The 24,666-nt window shown below is 38.1% G+C and overlaps 1 protein-coding gene and 1 long non-coding RNA gene across 3 annotated transcripts; one reads left to right on the top strand and one right to left on the bottom strand.

The window, feature by feature from the left end:
• Positions 1-5,578, top strand: LOC119913024 (low affinity immunoglobulin gamma Fc region receptor II-a-like). 2 transcript variants are annotated; one of them, XM_038732337.1, is made up of 6 exons: positions 1-220; positions 1,396-1,514; positions 2,170-2,451; positions 2,562-2,822; positions 3,313-3,439; positions 5,205-5,578. In XM_038732337.1, the coding sequence occupies exons 2-6, from the start codon at positions 1,484-1,486 to the stop codon at positions 5,218-5,220; spliced, it is 717 nt and encodes a 238-aa protein (XP_038588265.1). In that variant the 5' UTR covers positions 1-220; positions 1,396-1,483; the 3' UTR covers positions 5,221-5,578. The 2 variants fall into 2 exon arrangements, with proteins under 2 accessions (XP_038588265.1, XP_038588264.1); XM_038732336.1 differs by having other exon boundaries at positions 6-220; positions 3,313-3,450.
• An 11,545-nt stretch (positions 5,579-17,123) lies between these two features.
• LOC119913045 lies at positions 17,124-24,287 on the bottom strand. Its single transcript, XR_005446338.1, has 7 exons — positions 24,118-24,287; positions 22,848-23,189; positions 22,674-22,717; positions 20,003-20,113; positions 19,604-19,647; positions 18,510-18,578; positions 17,124-17,294 (listed from the first exon to the last, which is right to left on the bottom strand). It is a non-coding gene; the product is annotated as an uncharacterized LOC119913045 (long non-coding RNA).
• Positions 24,288-24,666: the final 379 nt, after the last annotated feature.

The following is a 24,666-nucleotide window of genomic DNA, read 5'->3' as shown; positions in this document are numbered from 1 at the left end:
TTAAGTGGCCCAATTCTACCGGTCGAATAGCTGCAGCGATCCGGTTTATTAACGAGCGAGAACAGCTGAGTGAAACGTCTTTCAACAAGTAGAGGGCCTGACTATTAGGTCTACCTCACGTAAGAAACACCTACCTGGAGATTCCACCAGAGAGAGACAGGACATGAACACGAGAGAGTGAACCAACTTCGTTATGGTCGCTGGAAAACGAAGAGACATGGTAGATGCCACCCAGCTAATTTAATGCTTCATGAAAGAAAAGTCGATTAAGGTTCTTTTGTTCATAGGGCGGTGTGAAAAGTGGCGAGGAAAACACTGCACCACAGGAGAAAGAGAAAGTAAGAAGTAAATCAACGCTTTCTCTTTCTCCCATGAGGCGGTGACGGGGGAATGAAAACATTTCAGGGAGTTTACATTTTTAAGGACTCATTTGATTTCATTGATTTGGCATTTTACACATACGTTCTGCTAAGAATCACTCACATCACATCAATTGATTTACTGGTCGATTGATCATTCATTTATTTTCATTTGCTCTGCAAAGACAAAGACAGAATATTTTAGCCACATCATGCAGGTCGGGAGAGCAGAGGTTGTCTGCTGTCAGGGGCTGCATTCAGCTCATGATGAAAACCGCATAAATTAAACTGGACCCCGCCAAACTCTGCTGTCAAAGGTCCAAAAACCTCTGACGAGAGGATGAAGAGGAAACTTACTGGAATAAGAATAACTCCATTTCAGCTGCAACCGCAGTGGAACAAGTCAGGAAGAAATCTAGAAATATTTTATCAAGTTGCGTGTATTAATAATAATAATAATAATAATCTTTATTTGTAGAGCACTTTTCAAAAACAAGTTACAAAGTACTTTAACAAGTGTAAAGAATAATACAAAAACAATACAAGTTAAAAGCATAAAAACCACGAAAACATTGAAAAGACTAAATACACGTTTAAGATAAATATAAAATTAGTAAAATACAATAACCGCAGAAATGTAAATATTGCCTGTCTTGTGGCTGACGTCAGGTTTCATTCTGTGGTTTTCTGTAAGAGATAGACCTTTATTATCACAAGGTTTAGTTTCAGTTTCTTAAGCAAGTGATACAGGTGAGATGGATTTCAGCATCAAGTGGGACTGAGTTGAATAAATCCAGTAAAAGATCATCAGCAAACTGAGAAACACGTCCTATATAGACTTTCGGTGGCACCGAGTGACAGCACTGAATGAAATCATAACTTTGCAAAGACTGTTTTTGGAATTGAATGAAAGCATCTGCTTTAAGCCTGGTTCCATAGCTTTTAAAAACTTAGAGCTCAAGCTAGTCTTCAAAGTGTGTTGAATTTCATCACACATTGATGATTAAAATCATGTCGTGTTTGCTTTGTTCTGCAGTGACCTTCGTGATTTCCTGTGTTTGGTCAGGATGTGGTAGACTACCTAGTCAGACTTGACAGAGGAAGATTGACAACATCGACACAAGATGGAGAGCACGTCCCTCTGCCTGATGCTCTGTAAGTAATTTAAACACTTGTGTAAACCTTTTCTTAAAAATCACACCAAGATCATGATTGAAGATGCTTAGTGTTTTTTGCTAAAAAAAAATACAAAACAACAAATTTTATTTTTATACTCTGCCAAATGCCTGGTTGGACTGATTTCAGTGATGGGAGTTGTGATGCAACTGTACTTTTACATATCCAGCAGACACAGAACAAAATTATCAACTCATTGATGTTAAAATAAGTCCAATATTCACCCTCCTTTTTAGCTTTGGTTTGGTCTCCACTAACTCATAAGAAAGATGTCTGGTTCTTTGGCCACTATAGGTTTAACTTGCTTCACCAGGTAGACTCTGTCATCATGTCTATCTGCCATTTAATGCAGGACAGTGGATTTATCATGGCTCAATTGCTTTAAACAACCGACTGTTGCAGCTGGGAGTAAGGTAGTTGAGAGCACAGTCACACGACAATTTTAATGTGCTGCAAAACCAAAATGATTCCCCAGAAGACGTTAACAAGCGCTGCAGAGCTGCAGAGTTCTTCATTAATGCAGCTTTAAATTTTACCACCTTAACAGCAATTAACCACAGCAGTATCTGTAAATTAACACATGTGATCAGCTGCATACACAGAAATAATTTAAATCCATTCCCCATTATTTCAGGTTTGACCTCCTCTGCAGCCACACTGAGCATCACTCCCAACAGATCTCAGTTCTTTCAGCATGAGTACATCTCTCTGATGTGTGCACCACCGGCAGACTCCAGCGGCTGGACAGTGAGAAGAAACACCTCCTTTAGCATGTCTGAACCATGTGATGAGGGATGGGGGATCCCAGGTGAGTCCTCCTGCACCATAAAATATGCTGACCCATCAGACAACGGAGTGTACTGGTGTGAGTCTGAGCAGGGGGAGTACAGCAACACCGTCAACATCACAGTGACAGGTAATACTAAATGTGTGTGGAGCATGTTTGTGTTTATTTTCTGCTTATTTCTTGTTTTTGCAATTAAACAGACTTTGTAAACTATAGTCAGATATTCTTCTACATTTCAGCTGGTGTTGTGATCCTGGAGAGCCCTGCACTTCCTGTGACGGAGGGAGACAAAGTGACGCTTAACTGTTCCTACAAGGAAAAAGAGCAAATTGAATCTACGTCAGATTTCCCTGCTACGTTCTACAGAAATGGTGTTTTCATCGGAAATGAGCCTGCAGGGATGATGATCCTCCCCGCGGTGTTCGAGTCTGACGAAGGCTTCTACAAGTGCGAACTCCCCACAAAAGGAGAATCACTGCAGAGCTGGCTGTCTGTGAGAGGTGACACAAAGTTTCCAAAAAGAAACAGAAAACCTAATTTGACTGTGATTTAAAATTAAATTACTAATTTTTAGTAATTTTAGTTTAGTAGTTAAACACAAATCTACTTAAGTTATCATAGCTTGGTTTAGTCCGTACCCATGATATTTTGTTAACCTTTACTACTTTACTGATTCATTTCTAATAGTACGACAAGCTAAGAAGGCAACCAAAATGTAGCCTACTGACGCCTTCTGCTGTCTCTCGTCTTGCAGGTCATAGCAGTCAAAATTTTTGTCTCCACAAATCTTTTCTTGATTTTCTTGAATTACTTAATTTAATATAACGATTCCAAATTCTCACGTTTGCACAATGTGATTTTGTCCTGACTTTCTTCATGTTGTGCTTTTGTTAGATTTAGTTTTGTTCTGAAAAGTCTGTGTTATATTTGGATGAAAACAGAACTGATTATGTTTCCTGTTGTAAACTCTGATGGTTGTTTTCTTCACAGCTCGGCCTCCAGGAGTCCCTGCCACACCTCCACCTCCTCCCCTTTCTCTTTCTAAACTAGCGTGTTCCATCCTGTTGTTCATCTTCTACACTGCCATACTCATAATGTGCATATACATGTACCGAAGGTATGCAAGAGGTAAGAACACCTCTGGAAATCCTAATAATAGCAGAATATTGATCTGTCTCATCCACAAGTCAGAGGTCATCAAATGGCTGATAGAGACACAAAGACATATTTCAAGATCATTTAGTGAGTCTAGTTAAATCCTCAATTTGTTGTCATTAACTATAAATATTACATTTACTCATTTAGCTGACGCTTTTATCCAAAGCAACTTACAATTGCTATACATGTCAGAGGTCGCATGCCTCTGGAGCAACTAGAACACCAAAGGCAGGCATCTTATCCATTGTGCCATCACCACCACCTTATATAAATATAATTAGTTAGGTTTGTCATTTTCATCTCTTAAACCTTTTCAGAACATATAATCATGAATCCAAAGTGTGGGGCCTAAAATTAGGAATTTGAATATTACTTAACTTTAGAAACATTGTTAGCTGTTCAGCATTTGGGGTTCAAATTCTACAAAAACATTTTTGCTAGACTTTTTAAACATTACTTTGCATGTAGTGTGATGTCTATTGGGGGGTCACGTGGGCTGTGGCCTGTATCATGAAGCACTTTCAGCTTAGTCTGTCTCTCTTTGGGTTTCCTGGCTTCACTGAACCTTGGTGGTCCTGGATAAGTGCTATCACTGGCTCTGTTAACTCTGGGTTCTTACAATTCAGCTACAAGCGGGTTCATGAGAAAGAGGCAAAGGTTTTAATCACAAACAACGTCATCAGGGCAATATGAGATATCGTGGGCGATACCCACAAGAAAAATGTGGTAGTAAATTCTATGAGGTGAAATGTGAACAATATGATCACATAATCAGCCTTATAAATAAGGCTATAATTAATGTTGGTGTTATTATATACAGTAATCTTTTGTTTAAAGAGAGTATTTCTTGCTTTTTTAAATTAAGTTTAAATTACAGGAGAAGTTGAATAAAAGAAACAAAGTGTTTTAAACACGGAGAGTCTGGAGAAGCAAGGTATGGTACTTTATTGTCAGATGGTGAATTTCGATCTCTGCATGTAACCCATCCCAAGTAATGGGAGCAGTGAGCAGCGCCCGGGGACCAACTCCAGATCTAAGCCAGTGCCGTCGTAAGTGGCACTGACTGGAGAACCTAACCTGGTGATTTAACTGACCTATCATGGGAGATAATTAACAGTTACTTTTTTAACAAACGACAACAGTTTGTTTAGTTTTTATTTCCAGTTATCTTCACAGAGTCTCCTCGTGTTGTTCTGAGCGGCAGTGATGGAAAAAGTTTGTAAAAACATCGACACAAAACATCAAATCTTGTTGTGAATGTAATAAACTAAAAGCGTCTTTCTGTACTGACCTATAAATTTATCTGTTGATCTTATTCACTTTATTATCAGCACTTTAGTCCCGGTCAGGATCCTCTAGGAATGATGACTGAGTTTTTACAGTGAGCTGATTGGCCAGTAGTCGTTCTGAGGTTTACCCACGAGCAGATGAGCAGTACTGGTTGCCACGGTGACCTCAATAAAAATCCACCCTACTTAGGAAACAGAAAAACCAGCTCAAAGTGCGCCAGCTTAACCGCAAACCTCGCTTCTTGGTAAACGACGGGAAGTGAGCAGCAACAGAGCTGCAGCACAGCAACAGTGGTAGAGAGCAGGAAGTGAAAGATGATGAGGCCAAGAATAAAAAGATGGTCATCATTGTTCTGTAACGCTGCTTATGTGGAATTAAATACTAAAATTAAAATGACTCCACTTAAGACTTTCTCTTCTCTGGTTTTCCTGCAGCTCGAGCTGCTGCTAAAACAAGAGCTTCTGATCATCTGGTGCTGGAATGAAGAAGAGGAGCCACAATATGTGCTTGTCAACATGACTGGGAAGGATATATATATATTTTATCTTACTTTTAACATCTTGTATTTTATTTTATATCATATCCTAACTAGTATAACATGATGCTTATGTGGTTTATTTAATAATACTTGTACTGTACTGAACCACTGAAAAAGTATTCTGGTTTTATGTTTAAAAAGACAAAACAATGACTAATGTCAAATTCTGAATAAGGTTGTCCTGTATACATTAAATTATTTGCATTTATTATTCATGTAACAATATTTTTATGTAAAAACTAAAATAAATAGACTTCTTTTTATAGTTGTTTTGAATTGTGTTTCAGTGAGGAAGCTCAGTTATACAGGCCATTTTTACTGAGAAAGTTCAGAGAAGCTTCATCATCATCATCATCTTGGAGCTTCATCAACCATTTATGCAAAATTGTGCAGCACTGATCACAATTACGCAGAGCCCAATGTCACACTTTCACAATGCTTGTTTTGTACTATGGTTTTGTACCATAGACATATGAACAGCCCACAGGTCGTAACACTAACCAACAGAACAAAGCTAAAAATTGTACAAATAAATAAAGATAATTAAAACAAAAGCAGCAAATCTTCACTTTTGTGAAGCTGGAGCCAGGAAATGTCAATTTCAATGTCATTCTAATAATCCTGTCAGATGTACTTCTATAAAATGTTGGGTAGTTAAATTTTTAACAAAACATATTTCATTAAGTCATCATATGTTTTGGTATGTTTGTGCCTAATCTGTAAAGTAACTAGTAATTGAAATGTAGGGAAGTATAATTATTATGGCCCAACCTTTGGAGGCTACATGGGCGAACCACACTACCACACTGAACCAAACTTAAAAGATAAACACCTTTAAAACAACCAAATCACTGTTGAGTACCATTATGTTGGCAGTACTACGCCTCACAGCAGCACCATTATGTTGGGGATTAAGGTTAAGATGGCATCAAGATTTATATTAAATAATGTAATAATTATTATTATTACTACTATTATTAATGATTAGATGATGATGATAGAACATCATTTAAAATTATAATCCCTTCGGGGTACCACTCGTGAAACTCATATTGACGGCCGATTACCTAATTCAGACTCATTAAATATACTAAACTATTAATTTAGAATTTTAGTTAATAATTAAATTAATAACTAAAAAAATTATCATGAATAAGCTGTGGTTTGAAGGATTTAGGGTTCTACGCAGCAGAGGTTAAAAGAAACCAGCATGTACATGGGCTACACAAGCATTTAGTTACAAAGTAAACAAAGCGACAACACACAAGATGAAACAAACTAAACAGCACTAAGCTAAGACAGAGAGAAGGCAAAGAGATCTGCCTGTCTGATAAGGACAGTGAGATGCGGGGGGTGAGTGTATATGTGGTCAAAAGGTGTAGAAGAAACTTTAAGCTGCTTCCTGAATGTGAGCGGTTGTTTAAGGCCAAACTGTTTTTCCATGATCTGTGTTACGGTTAAAAGGAGTTAGTTATCATGCAAAGACTGGGTGTGTGAAAGATAACATCTCTAGCTGATAACGTTGACGGACGAGTATGTTCAAGAGAAAATGACGGAGGTTTTAATCACATGCAACATAATCAGAATGACTATGAAAAATGCAGATACAGGAAAATGTGGTTTTACCAACAGCAAACAGTGATAGTCAATAAAGTGAAATGTAAACAATATGATCACATAATATGCCTTAAAAATAAGGCTATACATATTTTGGGAATTATTATATATGTCTTTAGTTTAGATTGAGTATTTCTTGCTTCTTGATTTAAATTACCTTGGCTGAAAAACAGTTGCAGCTGTAATTATTAGGGGGATGATGGTGACACATGACACACACACATTCTCCAGACGGGATAATAATCACTGCCAGTGCAAGTAATGTTAAAACAGGAGAGGAGGGGTTTTTCAATGGGGCTTGAGACTGTTTCTGCTGCCAAAACAGAGCGGAGAGGACAATAGTTCATGTCTGATGAGGTCTGTAATTTACAATCATGGGGGACTTCAGGTGGGTGTTTTTTCCTAACACAAGACACAAGAGTGTTTAGTTTTTATTTCCAGTTATCACAGTCTCCTCATGTTGCTCTGAACTGCAGTGATTGAAGAATTGTGTAGAAACATTGATACTCTGAGGAAGCTAAAGGTTCAAAACCTGTAGCCACACCAGGCCAGGGACAGGTGTCTAATTGGGACTAGGCTTGAGGTTTTATGGTAATTAATGGTTTTATTGTATCAACTAAACATAAACTTCAAGGCAAACATGAAAATCAGTATTATCAGGAGTGTCTGTGTGTGTGTGTATAGGTGAGTGTAAAATGTAGTGAGTGCAAAAAGAAAGGCTACATCATAAATCAAATATGAAGAGCTGGCGTGTCCCAGGGTTGATGCCTGGTGCTGTGGGAAACAAAAGAGAGCCTGGGCAGAGTTGGCAGCCATCTTAAATACTTCTAAGTCAGGCTGAACAGGTGAGCCACATCTCCTGACAACCCTGGCCTTGGCTCCGCCCAGAACTCACAAACACCAAACCAGCACAACACAACAGACAACCACAGGGTCGTCACGCTTATCTAAACAATATTGAACAAGATGACCTCATAGGCACACGAAGTACAAACAAGCAGAGCAGATGAGACGAGTTAGGGGCAAGATTTAGTGTCTAGACCTAATGTTGACAGTGCTGACCACCTGTTAGTCACTTCTTTGAGTAAAGTTTAAAAGAGGCACCAAAGTTTTAAAATTTCTAATGTGAACTGGGTTAAGATTCCACCAGAAGAGCCCCAACTGAAAAGTTGTTTGACTGAATGTACTTTTCCTTATAGGGACAACGCAGTTGGTGCTAGAAGAAAAGTGATTCAGGTTCATTGTCTGGAAGTGGTGAATGTCTGAATGTTTGTGTCCACTAGATTTAGGAAGTTCACAGGACAGCTTCGACCTGCTGCTGGTGCTACAAGAAAAGTCAGAAGTTTACCAAGGTTATAACATGTCGTCCTCTGGTTTACATTAATGTCAGTAGAAAGACACTTTATTGGTAATCCATCCTTTCCTCCCTAGAGCCTAAAAAACAAATGATCACACTCAAAAATAAATGTGATAGCCAACCTGTTATAAATGGGCTAACTGGAATTGTTAACCAACATTTACTGTCTGATCTGAACCTGAATAAAGTCAGAAATCACCACTGAGTGTTACGGCAGCTCAGAGACCAAGGCAAATAAGGGAAAACAAACGTGAGGGTATAATGACGTCTTTTATTAACAAACAGACATTGTCAAATCATCACAGAGCAGAATAAACAATATGTAAACAAACACATTCATCTCAGGTGGTTGAGATCTGCATGGAGTCTCAAGCTGGACCAATCAAAGCTGAGCTTTATCAATATTATACAGGCACAGATTAAAGCCAACATATCAGATGTGAAGTCAAATATAGATCATAAATCATACACAGAAAAACTATTATCATAAAAACTACTATTACTGCAGGTCTTGGTTTTGGATATCTCAGCCACAGTTCTGTCTCTGGTTTTAAAAGATCCACCCAGAGATGACGCTGTGACAGTGGAAAAATCAGCAGAATTTTCTGCTCTGGTTTTCGAAGAACCAGCAGCAGTTCTCCATCTGATCCTGGAAAAAAAAACTGACATTCTCGTTCTGGTGGCAGGAAAAACAGCAGCAATTGCATCTCTTTCCAGTTAGGAATGTTTTTCTCCGATTGAGTGAGCAGTTTTTTGCCTTAAAGGCAAAACAAACAGCAGCCACTATTTCTCTGATCCTTGAAAAATAAATTGCAAATTTTTCTAGGACTGCAGCGAAAAGAGCTTAAATTTTTGCTTGAGCCATAGAAAATATGGCTGCAATTTTTTCTCGAGCTGTGAGTTTTTTCTCGGTGATTCTCTCTGACCCTCTGCCTGCAGGGTGTTGTGTCTCTACGTCATGTTTGTCTGTACCGCTTCTGCCTCTGACTTCTGTCAGGACTGGAGGTGGAACCACGTCTGTTGCTGATTGATGGACCACAGGTTCTGCTGATGTGCAGGCAGGTGGGGAGAAAGCTTTAGCCTCTCGCTGACAGACTGACACTTGTGAATAATAGATGGGTTGTTCTGCCCTCGGGTTTCCTTACTCAAACAGTCTAAGCCTATAGAGGTGCTGCCATTGTTGAGATAGGATGTCTAAGATGTCTACAGCTTCTGACTCTGGGTTTTGTCTGGACTGGAGGTGGAACCATGTCTCTCGGTGATACTGATAGACCACAGGTTCTGCTTGGTCAACCCTGGGTGAACTGGCGCTATCATGTCCCAGTGCAGATCTGATGAGGCGACCAGGTGCTTTGGTGACCCAAGGAACCACAATCCGACCCAACAAGAAGACTGCCATGTAATAAATAAATATTGTAAGATATAAAATTTTAAAGAAAACAATCTATTTATGGCTGCACGTATCCACCCCAAACATTCCGCTGTGCATTTTTTGAATTTGCGTCGGGGTTGAATGTAAACAGCAGCAACGAGACATTAAGATGGTTTCATCTTAACATTAAAAAGTCTGAAATGTGGAAAAAAAACAGGCCACCCAACGCGAATGTGGTGCTGAAAATTTGAGGGAGAAAATAAAAGTAAGTTTGAGTCAGGTGCAGCAAAGTGCCTCAATATTACAGACGTTTCTGTTGTACTGTTGTTACTTATACCTGCAGACCGCAGTGAGGAGCAGGGGTGGATAGTAGCCTATAAGTTATTACAAGTAACGCAAATGAGTAAAATAAAAAAAAGTTTAGCTACTTTTCCTGTTCTTTTTTTAACTGTAGCCTGCTATACTCTTTAGTCTATTTTCTTTGAGCCAGAAATCTACTACTCGTTAAATTTACCATTCATACCTTCATTACTTATCTAGTCTGTTATCTGCATTTTGCTTCATTAACCAAAATGAGATCAAGGGGGCAACAGAGTTCAAGGGGTTGGCAGCAAACTCACTGGGGGCCGAGCAGGAGGCCAACACAAGGAGCTGGTGTTGGTCGGACCACCGACGAGGGAACAGGAGTCAGCGGGGCCAGCAGGAACAGTTCAGAAGGGTTTTAAAACAAAAGACGAGCACACTTACAAACAGAGTGGCTGATTGACTGAGTCCAAAAACAAAGGCTGTCCAACAGAAATCCAAAAGGGTGAAAACCAGAATCCAAAACTGAGCAGGGTAACAGGGAGACACGGCGAGTAAGGCTGAAGACACGAGAACAAACTGCAACACTGGGTGACAATAAACAATGACCCAACAAGGACAAGACAGAAACACCAGGTATATATACACAGGGACAAACGAGCAGGGCGGGAGCAACACAGGTGACAGACATGAGATTAATGAGGCACAGACAGGGAGAGAGAGAGCAGAGGAAAACAGAGACAGACATGCAGAGGACACTAGACGACAGACAAGACAGACCCCCAAAACCCAACAGACCAAAATAACGCTAACTAAACACAAAAGTGCAAAACACGGCATGGCAGACAGGCAGAGTGTGACAAAAATGTAGATTAGGCCTCCACAACATCTAAGTCAGATGATCACTGGATTGATTCTGATATATTAACTGCTTCCTGTCATTGAGCATAGTGTCGCTTCTTTTGATGGAAATTAGCCTTTTTCTCTATTGTTTGCTATTTGTTTTTTATAGCGATGTCAGACGGTGAAACTAATCTTGGCGTTCACTCAGCAGCTACCAGATGTTATTAATTCAGCAATCATTTTAAGATGCGCGCAGAGAGAGAGAGAGAGACAATGTGTGTGGATAAAACAGTCCTGTTGGGCTTTACGCATGATGCACAGCCTACTGCAGGGTAGTGTGGGGTCAGACACCCCCCCCCCCCTAAATTCTAAAATTCCCATAGTAAAAAAGACTTTGTTGGGCCAATGGCATTTCATCAGAGTTTGCAGTGAAACCAGTTCTGTGATCACAAACATTTGTTGCTTTCCTAGATGTGAGATGAATTGACCACAGAACAGGGAGATTGAGAGCCAGGTGAGACACAGGAAATATCACAGACAGCTCACAAGTTTATAACTGAACACATTTGTGCTGTGGCTAGCTACATTAACTAGCCGCTGTTCCATGGTTTTTATGGTATGTGTAGTCGGTTTTGTTGCAGCTATACTCCGTCTCTCTGACTGTGCATCTGGGTCTTCATAATCTCAGTCTTCAAAATTACCACACTCCCCTGTCTATACTGTCTTCTGTCACTGCAAATACCCTCTTTCAAACACACTAATAAGTACATTCTGTTTCCAAAAGTCATTAGAAATGATCGTTTAAGTGATTTATTTCTCCCCAAAAAATGCAAGTCCCCTCCAGGTTCATAGTCGCTCTTACGCCCCTGTCTAAACGCTCTATCAGCACCATGGACAGCGCTGCCCAGGAGCTTGGACTTCTAAGGTGTATGATAACAACGTAAATATGGCTATGTGGGATATGTTGCAGCTGGTTTGTGAGGCTCGTAGCCTGTGTGCACATACATTTACAACACTTCGCCCCACACTGAAAGAGAGACTTTGGGAAGTAACTTTACTCTTTATGTTCATATGAAACACTAAGGAATTATTCATCTACACATCCTTAACAACAACATAACTACATCACCATTAACATCAGAGTGTAATCACGGTGTAACAAGTGATTTGTGGTAATATATATATATACACACACACACACACACACACACACACACACTCACACACACACACTATTGCTACTACTACTACTAATACCAGGCCCATTAGCTTGGTATGGTTGCCAGGGTTAAATTTAGTGGCCAGGAAAATAGGCCCAAGGATAAGTTCATTTCTTTGTCTAGAGCAACCTATAAATATGTTAAACACACTAGTGAATTACTGCCTCGGTGAATAAATACATTTAGTGATTTCAGGGGGCCGCCAGGAATTTTGGGCCTCATGACAAAAAAAATGATATTGTCCCCCTCTGGGCAGCTGTTGTCACTCATCAAAAGCTTTACATAACTCTAATTAAAGGCTTGCAAGTGTCAGTTCACTATTTGCATCTCAAATAAATTGCCCTTCATGGTGGGAATAATAAAGTCTGTATCTATAGATGTCATGAACATAATTTGTGTTTGAATTTCTGTCATTAAGAAATATTTCATTGTCTTTTTGTGTTATAGTAAAAAGAGCAAGAGAGAGGAATCCCCACCGAGTCCCTGGAGTGATGCTCAGTAACACAGTGTTGCTCACCTTCTTCACCGGGACAGGGAGACAACAGTTATGGGGAGACTGGGCTGCTGCTGACTCAACTGGTGTTAGTCTGCTAAAAGGGGCAGGGACAACAAGTTAATATGAATATCTTGCTAAATGTTTCCCTGTACTGATTAAATGTTGATGAAATGTAGGCTAACACTAGTCTGTAGCTAGCTTATTTCACTGTGGACATTAAGCCAACAGGTCAACACCACTCACAGACTAAAGGCTGCCCACCTTTCTTGGTGAAAAACTGGGTTACAGATTGACATCCTGTCCTGTCTCTTTTCTCTCTTACCTTTTTGTTGAGTTTGGTTTACAAGGCAACATTGTGACTGTAGACTGTCTCATCTACTGACTGCAGCTAAACACTGTCACTGATGAGTGTGCTGAGGCAGGACCATGCATATATATATATATATATATATATATATATATATATATATATATATGGTCGCTCAATATGGAGGTTTACTTTTTGGTCAATAGGGATTTTTAACTTTTACTGCCAAAAACAATTAAAAACATAATTTATTTTTTTATATTTGAAATATATTTATACTCAATGATGATGGTTTATCTAATGTAATATAACTTAATATTAGTTTATAATTATTTTGGGGGGGCCCTGTCAGTCAGAGGCCCTTGGAATTGTCCTAACTTTTCCCCCCTATATGGCGCCCATGGGTACAGGTAACATGGCAAAGTGATGTCCTCACCGACCAATGTTGTATTTTCTTATCTTGTAGTAGAACACAATGCTTCAGAAGTTGATATAATACTTAGCTCGACTAACATTAGTTCATTATTACTTAACACTCAACTGTGTTAAGTAATAATTCAGTATTCAATAATCAGTTTTGCAGATATTTAGTCATAAACCAAAGAATTAGATGGAAAGTTACTGGATCAAAAGTGTTACTAATTACTAGTTACTATTAATATTAACAAGGAAATGTGTGTGTATCAATTTTAATGGCAATCCATCCATTAGTGTCTCTCTCTCTCTCTCTCTCTCTCTCTCTCTCTCTTTCTCTCTCTCTATCTCTCTCTCTCTCCCTCCCCCCCCTCTCTCTCCCTCCCCCTCCTTCACCCCAACCGGTCGAGGCAGATGGCCGCCCACCCTGAGCCATGGTTCTGCTCGAGGTTTCTGCCTCTTAAAAGGAAGTTTTTCCTTGCCTCTGTCGCCTAGTGCTGCTCTTGGTGGGAACTGTTGGGCTTCTGTAAATAGCATCATAGAGTACGGTCTAGACCTGCTCTTTTATGAAAAGCGTTGTGAGATAACTGTTGTTGTGATTTGGCGCTATATAAATAAAATTGAATTGAATTGAATTGAATTAGTGGTGAAGATATTTAGTCAAAACTACAAATGTTAACCTCATGGTGGCGCTAGATAAAAGTGTTTGGGTCACCAAAGTCAATTAGGTTCACCGTGTGGAATGAACGTTTGTGTCCAGTAGATGTAGAAAGTTCACAAGGTATGACAACTTCAACCTGCTGCCGGTGCTGCATGAAGTTTACCAAAGTTATAAAATGTCATCTGCTGGTGAGCATTAATGTGGAACATTTCTTGAGGATCCATCTTTTCCTATCCAAGAGACTGAAAAACAAATGATCATAATCAAAATGTAAAAAACTAACTACAACAACCAGCGGTATATATATAAATGAGATGGCCAACTTGTTATAAATGGGCTAACTGGGATGGTATCTGAATTAAGTCAGAAAGTCACTCTGCTAACATGTTCATACAGCTGGGTGCTCCTTGACAATCTACCACAGGCTGATCTCTCAGCAACTGAGTGTTACAGCGGCTCAGAGGCCTAACCCTAACGCTAAAGCAAATAAGGGTGGGAATCACCAGAGGCCCGACAGCACAGTACGATATTATTGCGAAACTGATATCACAATACGATTGTATTGCGATTGTAAACACAATGCAAAAATTTGCAATTTATTATCCTTCCTTCAAACTTCAAAATGTGTCCCCATCATAAAAGATCGGTACTTGGCGTTCATGTGTCGATACAGTATTGCCACAGAAAATATTGCGATACTATGCTGTATTGATTTTTTACCCCCACCCTTAATAGCAAATAAGGGAAATACATGTGAGGGATTAACAGAGACTTGTATTTAACTCATTTTAAGATTGATTGAAAGAAAACCTTTTTCAATTATATGTAACACAAACTGTTCATTTATATTGCTCACTCTGTCAATATAACTGTTGACATACAGGTTATCAGTAAATTATTACTACTTTAATCTGAATTAAGCAGTCAGACTGATGATGATGATGATGTTTCACTTGAGATATGAATACTTTTATAGCTAGAAGACCTGCAATGAAATCAAATTCCTTTTCATTTTATGTCTCAAGCTCAAATTCTCACTATTTTCAATTTGTCAGTTTTAATTGTTAAACTTTCCTGCACCTGAATTGGGCACAGTTGATATTGGGTAATCCCCAGAATGAGAAAATTGTGTTAAGTTAACTTTTTATTCTTATTTTAAAAAGACAAAGTCTGCAGAGTTTGGCAGAGCAGAGCTGTGTTATTATGACATCTCAAAGAATTACAGAATTTCCCCTCGGGGATCAATAAAGTATTTCTGATTCTGATTAGCAACTTCTAAATTAAAAATGTGGCTTTTTGGTAAATAAACATTAATGGAGCAGAACACAAATGTCCTCTTGTGTACACATCTTCACATGTTTTATTATGTTAAACCAAAAATAATTTTAATAACGGAGGAAATGTTGCATTCAGTGATAACAGGCATTGTCACCGTCACAGAGCAGAGCCAACAATATAAATATCTGCTCTGAAGCTGACCTATCAGAGCAGAGCTGGACAACACTGTCAGATACTGAGAGTAAAAACAACTAGAAAGGCTGCGTGGAATTTCCCCCTTTCTGGTTTATGTATTCCTGCAAAATGTGCTCATAGTTATCAATGTTAATTCACTTGTGGTACAACTGATCACAAAACTCACAGTTCGGATCTAATTAAATTTATTTTATGCGCTACAGGCTCTAATGTTAATGTTATTGTAAATGTTAATGTCTAATATTACAAAACCATTATTCACATATGTAGCCCGTGGAATTAGATGCCACACAGGACACAATTACTTCAGGGGTTCTTGTAGCTCCAGGTTTATTCCTGACCATATGTACCGGTAAATTTACAGAGTGGTATGCTACTGAGTCTGTTGAATTTTGTAACAGTCTCTAACACCCAAAAATGTTAGAGACGGAAGAGGCAAAATAAAACAAAATACAATAAAACGGCAGTGGGCTACGACTATCGACAGAAAACATCCAATAAATCATGTTAACAACCATAAACCCACTTACATCAACATCAGTGTAATAGATGTACACTTCACCAAGTTCCACCAAACCCACGTGGAACTTCCCTGAGATCGCACAACTCAACGTACTTTCAACTTCAATTACCTTCAAACAGAGTTACACTTTATGTAAAACCTTTATGTAAAACAGTTTTCAAGCAAAATACAATGTCAGGGTATGACTCAATGCATGCTAGCATTACCATGAAATTTAGTACACAATGGTCGACGATTGGCGCCCAAAATCCCAGCACACAATTCCAGTAGTGCCTAAATCAAACCATCTTGTTAAAATATTGACTGGTGATTCCATTTATACACTTGTACATGAATATTTTACAAGATGCATGCATTTAACTACTGTCCTACACAACGAAGACTCCGCATCAATCCCTTGTACGTCCATCGCACGTTACAGGAAGAAAGACCATGATGCACTTGGTGGAACAACAACAATGCTACTCAATTCAATTCAGTTCAATTCAAATTAGCTTTATTGGCATGAATGTAATAACAACATTGCCAAAGCATCATATATACACAACATAAGAATAATCAGCCCCATACATTTCATTAAACAATTAAAGTGTAAAGTAATCAAAGTGTATGTGTGTTTGTGTTTAAAAAAAGAAATATTAAACATTAAAAATAAAATAAATAAACAAACAGTAAGCGTGTGTGTATGTGTTAAAAAATAAAAATATATTAAAAAATAAAATAAATAAATAAAACAGTAAGCGTGTGTTTGTTTGTTTGTGTAGTGTTATATAAAATTAAAAAATTAAATAAATAATAAAACGGTAAGTGTGTGTATATATTAAAAGACAAAAAAATTAATTAATTTAATTAATTGATAAAAAAATAATAAAAGAAAAAGAAGTCAGTGTCAATGTAAAAATAGAACAATTACTAAAATATCAAATGATGTTGTTGTCCTCACTTCATGGCATGAGGAGACATATTTTGCAGCAATTATTTCGCATTTGGGCATTTCTCCCAGTAAATAGGGGAGTTTTCACACTACTCAATGCTGCCACCTTGTGACCAAAGTCTGCCATCACATGTATGACAATTTTTGTTCGCACCAGAACAATAATTGTTAAAAGACAAATATTTTGGGTTATACCAGGAGATCAGGTGATTATTTGAATTAAGCTAATTAATTAATTAATTAATTAAGTCCTGGGTCACCATGAGACCCGAGGTATGCACGGAGTATTTTTTTAGGATGTTTTACTTTTAATTATTTGAATATTTGGATGGACTAAAAGCGTATTTTTTGTTTGGTAGGTGGGTCAAAGAACCAGGAGTTATCACCAGGTACTAGTTTCGTTTTCTGCCATAGGAAAACCTTCCTGAAGGCCGTCTTCGTTGCTTGTTGCGTCTCTCTTTTTGTCCTGCACATGTAAATATAAACACAACAAGTTATTAGTCAGTGCTTTCCAAGGCTCATGAGCATTTTGATCTTTGTCCACTCTGGTCAACACATCTTTATATACATTTATATAAGTTAAGCTCTGTTGCAGTTATGATTAAAGAGTAGCCTTCAACACAATCTCCTGCAGCAAGATTTGAAAAGTGTGATTATTTAATCAACCCAGAGAAATCAACATTGAGTAATGAAACTTTTTGTAAATGACAATGAGAAACTACATGTAAAGTAGTTTGTCCCAGATCAACCTGACATCAAACAGACAGCCGGATAATGAGAAACGTAAGACAAGCTTCTGATTGGTACCGCAGAAAGACTAGATGGAAGCAGTCATGCAGATTTATCCTTTTTTTTTTAAACAGCAGGGTCACAACAGCACATTCACAGTTAGTAAGGTGTAGCTACATCAGGTCAGCACAGAGCAGTCAGAAGTTTAGTCAAGAGTTTAATTATATTCTTTATACATTATGAACTTTCCTAGAAACATTTATGACCTACATTTAATTATATCTGTACAGATAATTATTTAATTCTAAATAATTATTTTTTAACTAGATCATTTTTAATGCCTATGAAAATCTTTTAAATTCTGATGAATTAATAACCCAAATAAAAAATCTGTTGTAAAGCATAAGCGACTTAGGCGATCGCCTAGGGTGCAAAATCAGGGGGCGCGTTTTGTGTGCGGTGTCCACTGGGACAAACCATATTTGGAAGTTCTACTTCCGTCACATCTTGTCAGGTCTGCGGGCTGCAGCTGGATATACTTGGACTCAGCAGGGATTTTATTAAATTGCCACCTGCATCTGATTTTTGTGTTTCCCTTTACATAAATTAAGATCTTTCCACCATAAATTGGTGCAATAATTTCACCAGAATGCAGGAAATGAAATGAAGGCGCCAATTTGAAATCTCTCCTAGGGTCCAATGTTGTCAGGGTGGCCCTGCTTTCACGCATCTTTTGAAAAATGTTTACAAATACTTGAGCTAACAACTGTACAGGTGATTAGGGTAGTCACTAATCAACTGTTCATACCACCTTTAAAAAGTAAAAATAATCTGAAACATACAGGAGTGATATAGCCTCTTAGCCTGATTTTATCCTAACACATATAATAATAAAGGTTCCTTGATTATTGTTAAGCTCATTTTAGTTAAAACTGCCACTGTGTGAGCTCACCTTGTCTCACGTCCTCAGTAGGAGATGAAGAGGGATCGGCTGCTGCTCCAGTGATAAGGTCATCCATTGCTGGGTAATGATGATAGATATAATGTTATATGACATTGTAGCTATAATGCTGATTAATTTATGTTGCTGATAATAATTTATGTTCTAGCCTACAATATCAATATGAGTCAAGCTAGATATTCCTCACTGACTGCCTTCAATCTGGTCTCTCAACCAATTTATTCAGCCAATTTTATTGTAGTTATGATATATACTTGTTAGAAATAAAACATTGCAAACAAAAGCAAACTTTTGATTACAGGCTTTTCGAGGGCCCTCCCTAATTGGGGCCCGGATAGTCAGTCCCCACCATCACAACCACCTCACTACAACACCTGATCAGAGCTACAGAAGATACCTGTTTCTTATGTCTAAATTGCAAAATATTTTATCTTCTTTTAAAATGTGTTTAATTTAGAAACAACTGATATACTTATCAGAAACTCAATAGTTAAATAAACTATGACTAAGTATCTAAGTAAGTCTTTCCCACTGATGGAAGGCAACGGTCGAGGCAGATGGCCGCCCACCCTGAGCCATGGTTCTGCTCGAGGTTTCTGCCTCTTAAAGGAAGTTTTTCCTTGCCTCTGTCGTCTAGTGCTGCTCTTGGTGGGAACTGTTGGGCTTCTGTAAATAACATCACAGAGTACGGTCTAGACCTGCTCTTTTATGAAAAGCGCTGTGAGATAACTGTTGTGTGATTTGGCGCTATATAATAAAATTGAATTGAATTGAATTAAAGAGCGTAAGTTTTCTTTACATATTGTGAACATATATGAATATTGCATCAGGTTTTGTAAATATAATCATTCCCCTTGTAAATAAATGTAATGTGATATGAACACAAAGAAGAAATAAATGTTATACTAAAAAGACAACATTTAGGAGATGCCCAATTGTTTTACACAGACCGCTGAAGCTTCATATGAGCTTTAGATAAACTTTTGATAAAGGAGCTGAAACTCACTATAAAGCTTCATAAAGCTGAGGGGAGCTGCAGATTTGATTATCAGGTAAGTAAAATAGAAGTCAAGATATTTACTTACCGCACCATCAGTCAGACTTCCCTCATTGCGTTCTGTCTTTTTCTCTGTTGAAAATGTTGTTAAATTGTTATTGTGTCCATTGTGTTTAGGTGCTAAAATATTTTTAACACATAATGAATTAGTAATGTTTTCTTTTATTTAATTTAATTTTCAGTTCTATTTATGGATTGATTCATCTCTCCGCACTTTATTTAACTACCTTTATTATTTATTTGTTTTTGTGGGACAGGCAGCAGCTTATTTCAGCCTTCAAGTGAGCATCTGTATTCCAGCGTTAAGGCTTACAGAACCTGTTACACTTCACATGTGGCAGCTGACTATTGTTTTAAGACAGACTTTAAAATGTGAACCTTTACTTTTAAATAGGGAAAATGAAGAGAGTAGAAATGTGCTACTTACTTTTCTTCAGTAATACAGAAACAACAACAACAACAACAACAACAACAACAACAACAAAAACAACGGCAGCAACAGTAATATTACTAATGCCAGCAGTGCCAGTGTCAGCACCTGAAAGAAAAGAGGAAAGATGTTCAGTTAAGATTTGTTTTTCACTGTGGGCTTTCAAAATAACATCAACACCTGCTGCTCCTGTTTCATGGTCACAAAGCAGACTTGCACAGACCGGCGACCATCCTGCCAGAACTGTTTGTTAATCTGTTTCATTACACAACAGTTTTACTGTTTAGAAATGCATCCTGACATATAAGAACAATCAGCTCAGAAAAATACTGAACCAAAATTGGTTAATTTGAGTTGCAAAGTGCTTCACAGTTTCAAAATACACAAAAAATGTATTTGAGTAACAATTCAAAACTCTGATAACTGAGTTCTGAACACAACACTGACAAATTGAATTTGACATGTGAACTTTGGCAAACAGTTATTTACTAGGGGCGTGACGACCTCACATTAAAGTGTGTAAAAAGCGAGACTTCACACGCTGTCAAGCCACACATTAATTTTCTCAAGCACTGAAATACAGATGTATAACTCATAAGACTCAAGGAGTGAATCGACTCCGGCATACGCTGTGATTGTAATCAGTTGGACCCGTTGGAGCTTTGAGTCCAGGTGTGACAAGTGGTAACGTAGCTGGTAGAGTTTTGCAACATAAACATCTAAACACTGAAGCACAACTTAGCTCTGTTTGGGACTGTGAGTTTCAGAGCCGCTGAAGTTAACGTGTGGATCTGCAGTGAGATTTCTGCCTGATCAAAAGTGTTTCAGTTACTTTCGGTTTCACTACTGTCCCAAACTGTGTTGGTCAAAAGGTCTGAAGAGGATAACGTTACTACCAGCGGATTAATAACGTAATGCACAGCAAGTGAAGGGCAGGTAGACTTCTTATCAAATGATGACGTCAGTGTGGTAATATTCTACCTTTTCTCTGGACATGTGATTGACATGATATAATTTATCCTTAAGGTGAAAAGGTACCACAATCATTTAAAGAGGTTACTTCCGCAAACAAAGACACAAAGACGAGGGAAGACTAAATCATGACTCAGCAAGGATATTAAATAAGTTGATCTACAGCAGAAACAGATCTGAAAGCAGCACAGAATGAGTGAGGTTGCACTGACTTAAATTCTGTTACAGTTAGGCTACAGATTTTGAATCGTCACCTGCTACCTGAATTTTGTGTTTCTCTTTATATAAATAAATTTTAAAGATCACCAAAAACTGGTGCAGAAAAATTCATCAGAATGCAGGAAATATAGATAAATGTTTAAGTAATTCAGCATTAAAGATTTCTTCAAAATGGTTTTAAAATCTCGTCTCGTCTCGTGGGTTAAGTGAATCGTCTCACCCCTATTTACACATCCAGCATTTACAGATCAAAATTATTTCATGTGGAGTCGTGTTTGTGTCACCTTACAAATGAAAGTCAAATATTAACTCTCTTTTAGTTCCATTTTGGTCTCCACCACCTCCTGGGGAAAACTAAGCTATGAGAGAGGTAAGAGTAAACCAGTAAATGTGCAGACAGACTGATGAACAATGAGCTAAAACCCAGTAGAGCCAAGGGGAGCTGCAGTTATTCATCAGTTAAGTATTAAAGGTTCATCACTAACAGAGACACCTTTCCCAGTGTCAAATTGTCATTTGACGTTATTATAAAATATGAACTAGTGACTGTAAGGACAGCTAGAGCTCAGTCTTAAACTGAGTTCAATCCTTAAATGTGACTCCAGTATAACACATAATGAACTCTTATCATCTGTGACACACCGATAAACGTAAAAACTGTCCTCAACACCCCAGCAGAAGGTGCTTTAACACCTGACTACTTTACTAAAAAAAGTTTTTTATAGGAATGAAAGACTTATCTTGAGAAGCTGCAGAGCTGCAGTCTCTATTCATTCAACTCACACTGTAAATGTCCACCTAAACTGGGGCTTATTGTTGAACCTTTTCTCCCTCTCTCACCTGCTATTCACGGTCTTGTGTAGAGTTTAGCGTGCATGCCGTGCTGCCGACAACTGCACGCAGGTTGCGGACAGTTCCTTGTGGGTCTATTTCAAGCTGCTGTTTAAAAAAGCTAAAATACTCTTTGTGCGGTTAATCAACGGTGATAAAAACACGTTAACACGTATAAATGTGTAATGTTTTCTTTTCTTTAATTTTAATTTTCAATTCAATTTATGGATTGATTTATCTCTCCACACTTTATTTAACTATCTTATTATTTACTTATTTTTGTGGGACAGGCAGCAGCTTATTTCAGCCTTCAACTTTTCTGCAGTTTATCAATGTGAAATGAGCATCTGTATCTTCCAGCATCAAGTCCCGTGAGTGCGGACAACTCGGCACAACACCAGTGAAGCGGGGCTCCGTCTCTTCTGCCACTACACACACACTACGCCTACACATATGCACTGATGAGGGTTAGGATTACAATTTTGGATTATTCAAGCACTTTGATGTTGAACACCCCATATCGCCAAAATGGCATGATCCCTGTTTCACTGCGAAGCTTAGACTGTGAGATTGACAGTCGAATCGGTCCCATCGAATCTTCGACTATTCGGGGTCAGTCCTACATAGAAGTCAAGATATTACTTACTGCTGTCATTAGTCAGACTTCCTTCATCGCGTTCTGGCTTTTCTCTGTTGAAAATGTTGTTAAATTTTAATTGTGGTTCATTGTGTTTAAGTGCTAAAATAGTTTTAACATGTTACAAATATTTTATATTTTCTTTTATTTCATTTAATGTGTATCAGCTTTAGCTGTACTCACCAACAATGAGCATAACGTAGCCTTCTCTGAGCTGACTTCCCAGTTTGGGAACAAAGCAGGTGTAATTTCCTTCATCCTGTTCAGTGACGTTGGTCAGTTTTAGTGAAATGTTTCCTCTGGACATTTCATCACGGAAGAGAGATGTTCTACCTTTAAAATTTTTCTCCTGATCAGCTAGATAGTCCGTCCTATGTCTATAGAGGTGCACAATGCCTTCATGGTATTTCCACTCCACCGTTAGAGTCGTCATGTCAAATGGGGGCTCCAGGTGACATGGCAGAATGACATCTTCACCAACAACTACTTTAACTGGTTCATGTGAGCCAATCACAGCAGACTCTCCTGTGGAAACAAACATCGCATTTAGACTTCATGTTGCAACATCATTAAGCAATTGTTCTGAAGTTAATTAAAACTAGGAGGCTGAGCAACAGCTGTTCCTAACTGACCATTCGCTAAGCCACGCCCCCCACTTACTGTTACTAAGTCCCACATTATCACAGGGCTGCCACTGTCTATAACTGCACTCCCTGGAGAAATATTGTCTAAATTTGGAAAAAGGAAGAAGTGTTCTCAGAAAGGAGACCATATATTACTTAGTATTTGGTTTGATTTCATTATCACTACTAATTTAATGCATATAATCATTTTTAATTATTTAGACTGTCATGGAGGAGTTCATTTAATCATATGTGTTAATACTGAGGAAATACATTTTGTCCTTCATCCCAGCTGCTTATCGGGTTGCTGGGGCGGAAAGTCAAGATAATCAGTGAGAGTCGGTGTCTGAAGTCACCAGCTTGTTTATCTAAAGAGCCGCAGGCGGGACAGCCGACCAGGAAATACATTCACAGGATATAGTGTGGCATTTAAAAGCAAAGTTATGTCACTTTGTGAAGAGGAACTGTTTGAGATTTTTGACTTTTGCAAGACGTGTATGTGAAAGGCTATGATGTTACATAACTATATGATAACTCGGATTCAGCAATCCAATAAACAATTCAAAGGAGTCTGAACGATGTTTAAAAAATTAATTAATAAAATGAATAAAAGATTAATAAAGATAGAGCAGCAGTAGTGGAGTGCAACCTTAATTTGAATTCATGTATTAGATGTGCACGAATCTGGTTTATTAATGAGAAAGACCAGTGATTTTTAACAGGAGGGCCTGCCTTTTTAATGAACAAACACTGTAAGCCATACCGTTACCTGATGTGAGAATAACCTACCTGGAGAAATAAACCCTGTTATTAATGTAACAAAAACTTACCTGCAGCGTCCACCAGAGAGAGAGAGGTCATGAAAACGAGAAACAACTTCATTATGGAGATAATTTAACTCTTCATGACAGAATATAAGATGAAATACGGATCATTTTAAAACACACATCTGACACGCTGGCAACTAATTTACTTTCTGTTTCTCCTTGATTGCTTCACCTCTAGGGTGTGGTGAGGCAGGAAGTACAGGCTTCACACGTTTTTAACTTTTACGTTTACGTTTTTTAGTCAACTCGACGTTTTCTGCAATGATTTGTGATCCTAATGTCTCCTCTAGTAGAGGAAAGATGAACCTAAAGGGTTTGTTTTGACTAAACCAAAACCAGCCTTCAATATCTGCAATGTGAATCTACATTTATTCACAGCTGGATAATACTAACTTATAGTATGCAGTTCACGTTCATGCAGTTTATGTGAAAGAGGGATTTTAATCAAGCAACATCATCAGAACAATACGAGAAATAATGTTCAATGAATTGAAATGGAACAATACCATCGCTTAATCACAATAGAATAAGAAGCTGCAGAAAGTAAGGCTA

This window comes from Micropterus salmoides, unplaced genomic scaffold, assembly GCF_014851395.1.
Source record: "Micropterus salmoides isolate LMB-PRFRI ecotype aquatic unplaced genomic scaffold, ASM1485139v1 Ms_hic_scaffold_2, whole genome shotgun sequence".
NCBI classification, from domain to species: domain Eukaryota; kingdom Metazoa; phylum Chordata; class Actinopteri; order Centrarchiformes; family Centrarchidae; genus Micropterus; species Micropterus salmoides.
This window is presented reverse-complemented; position numbering and strand designations above follow the sequence as displayed.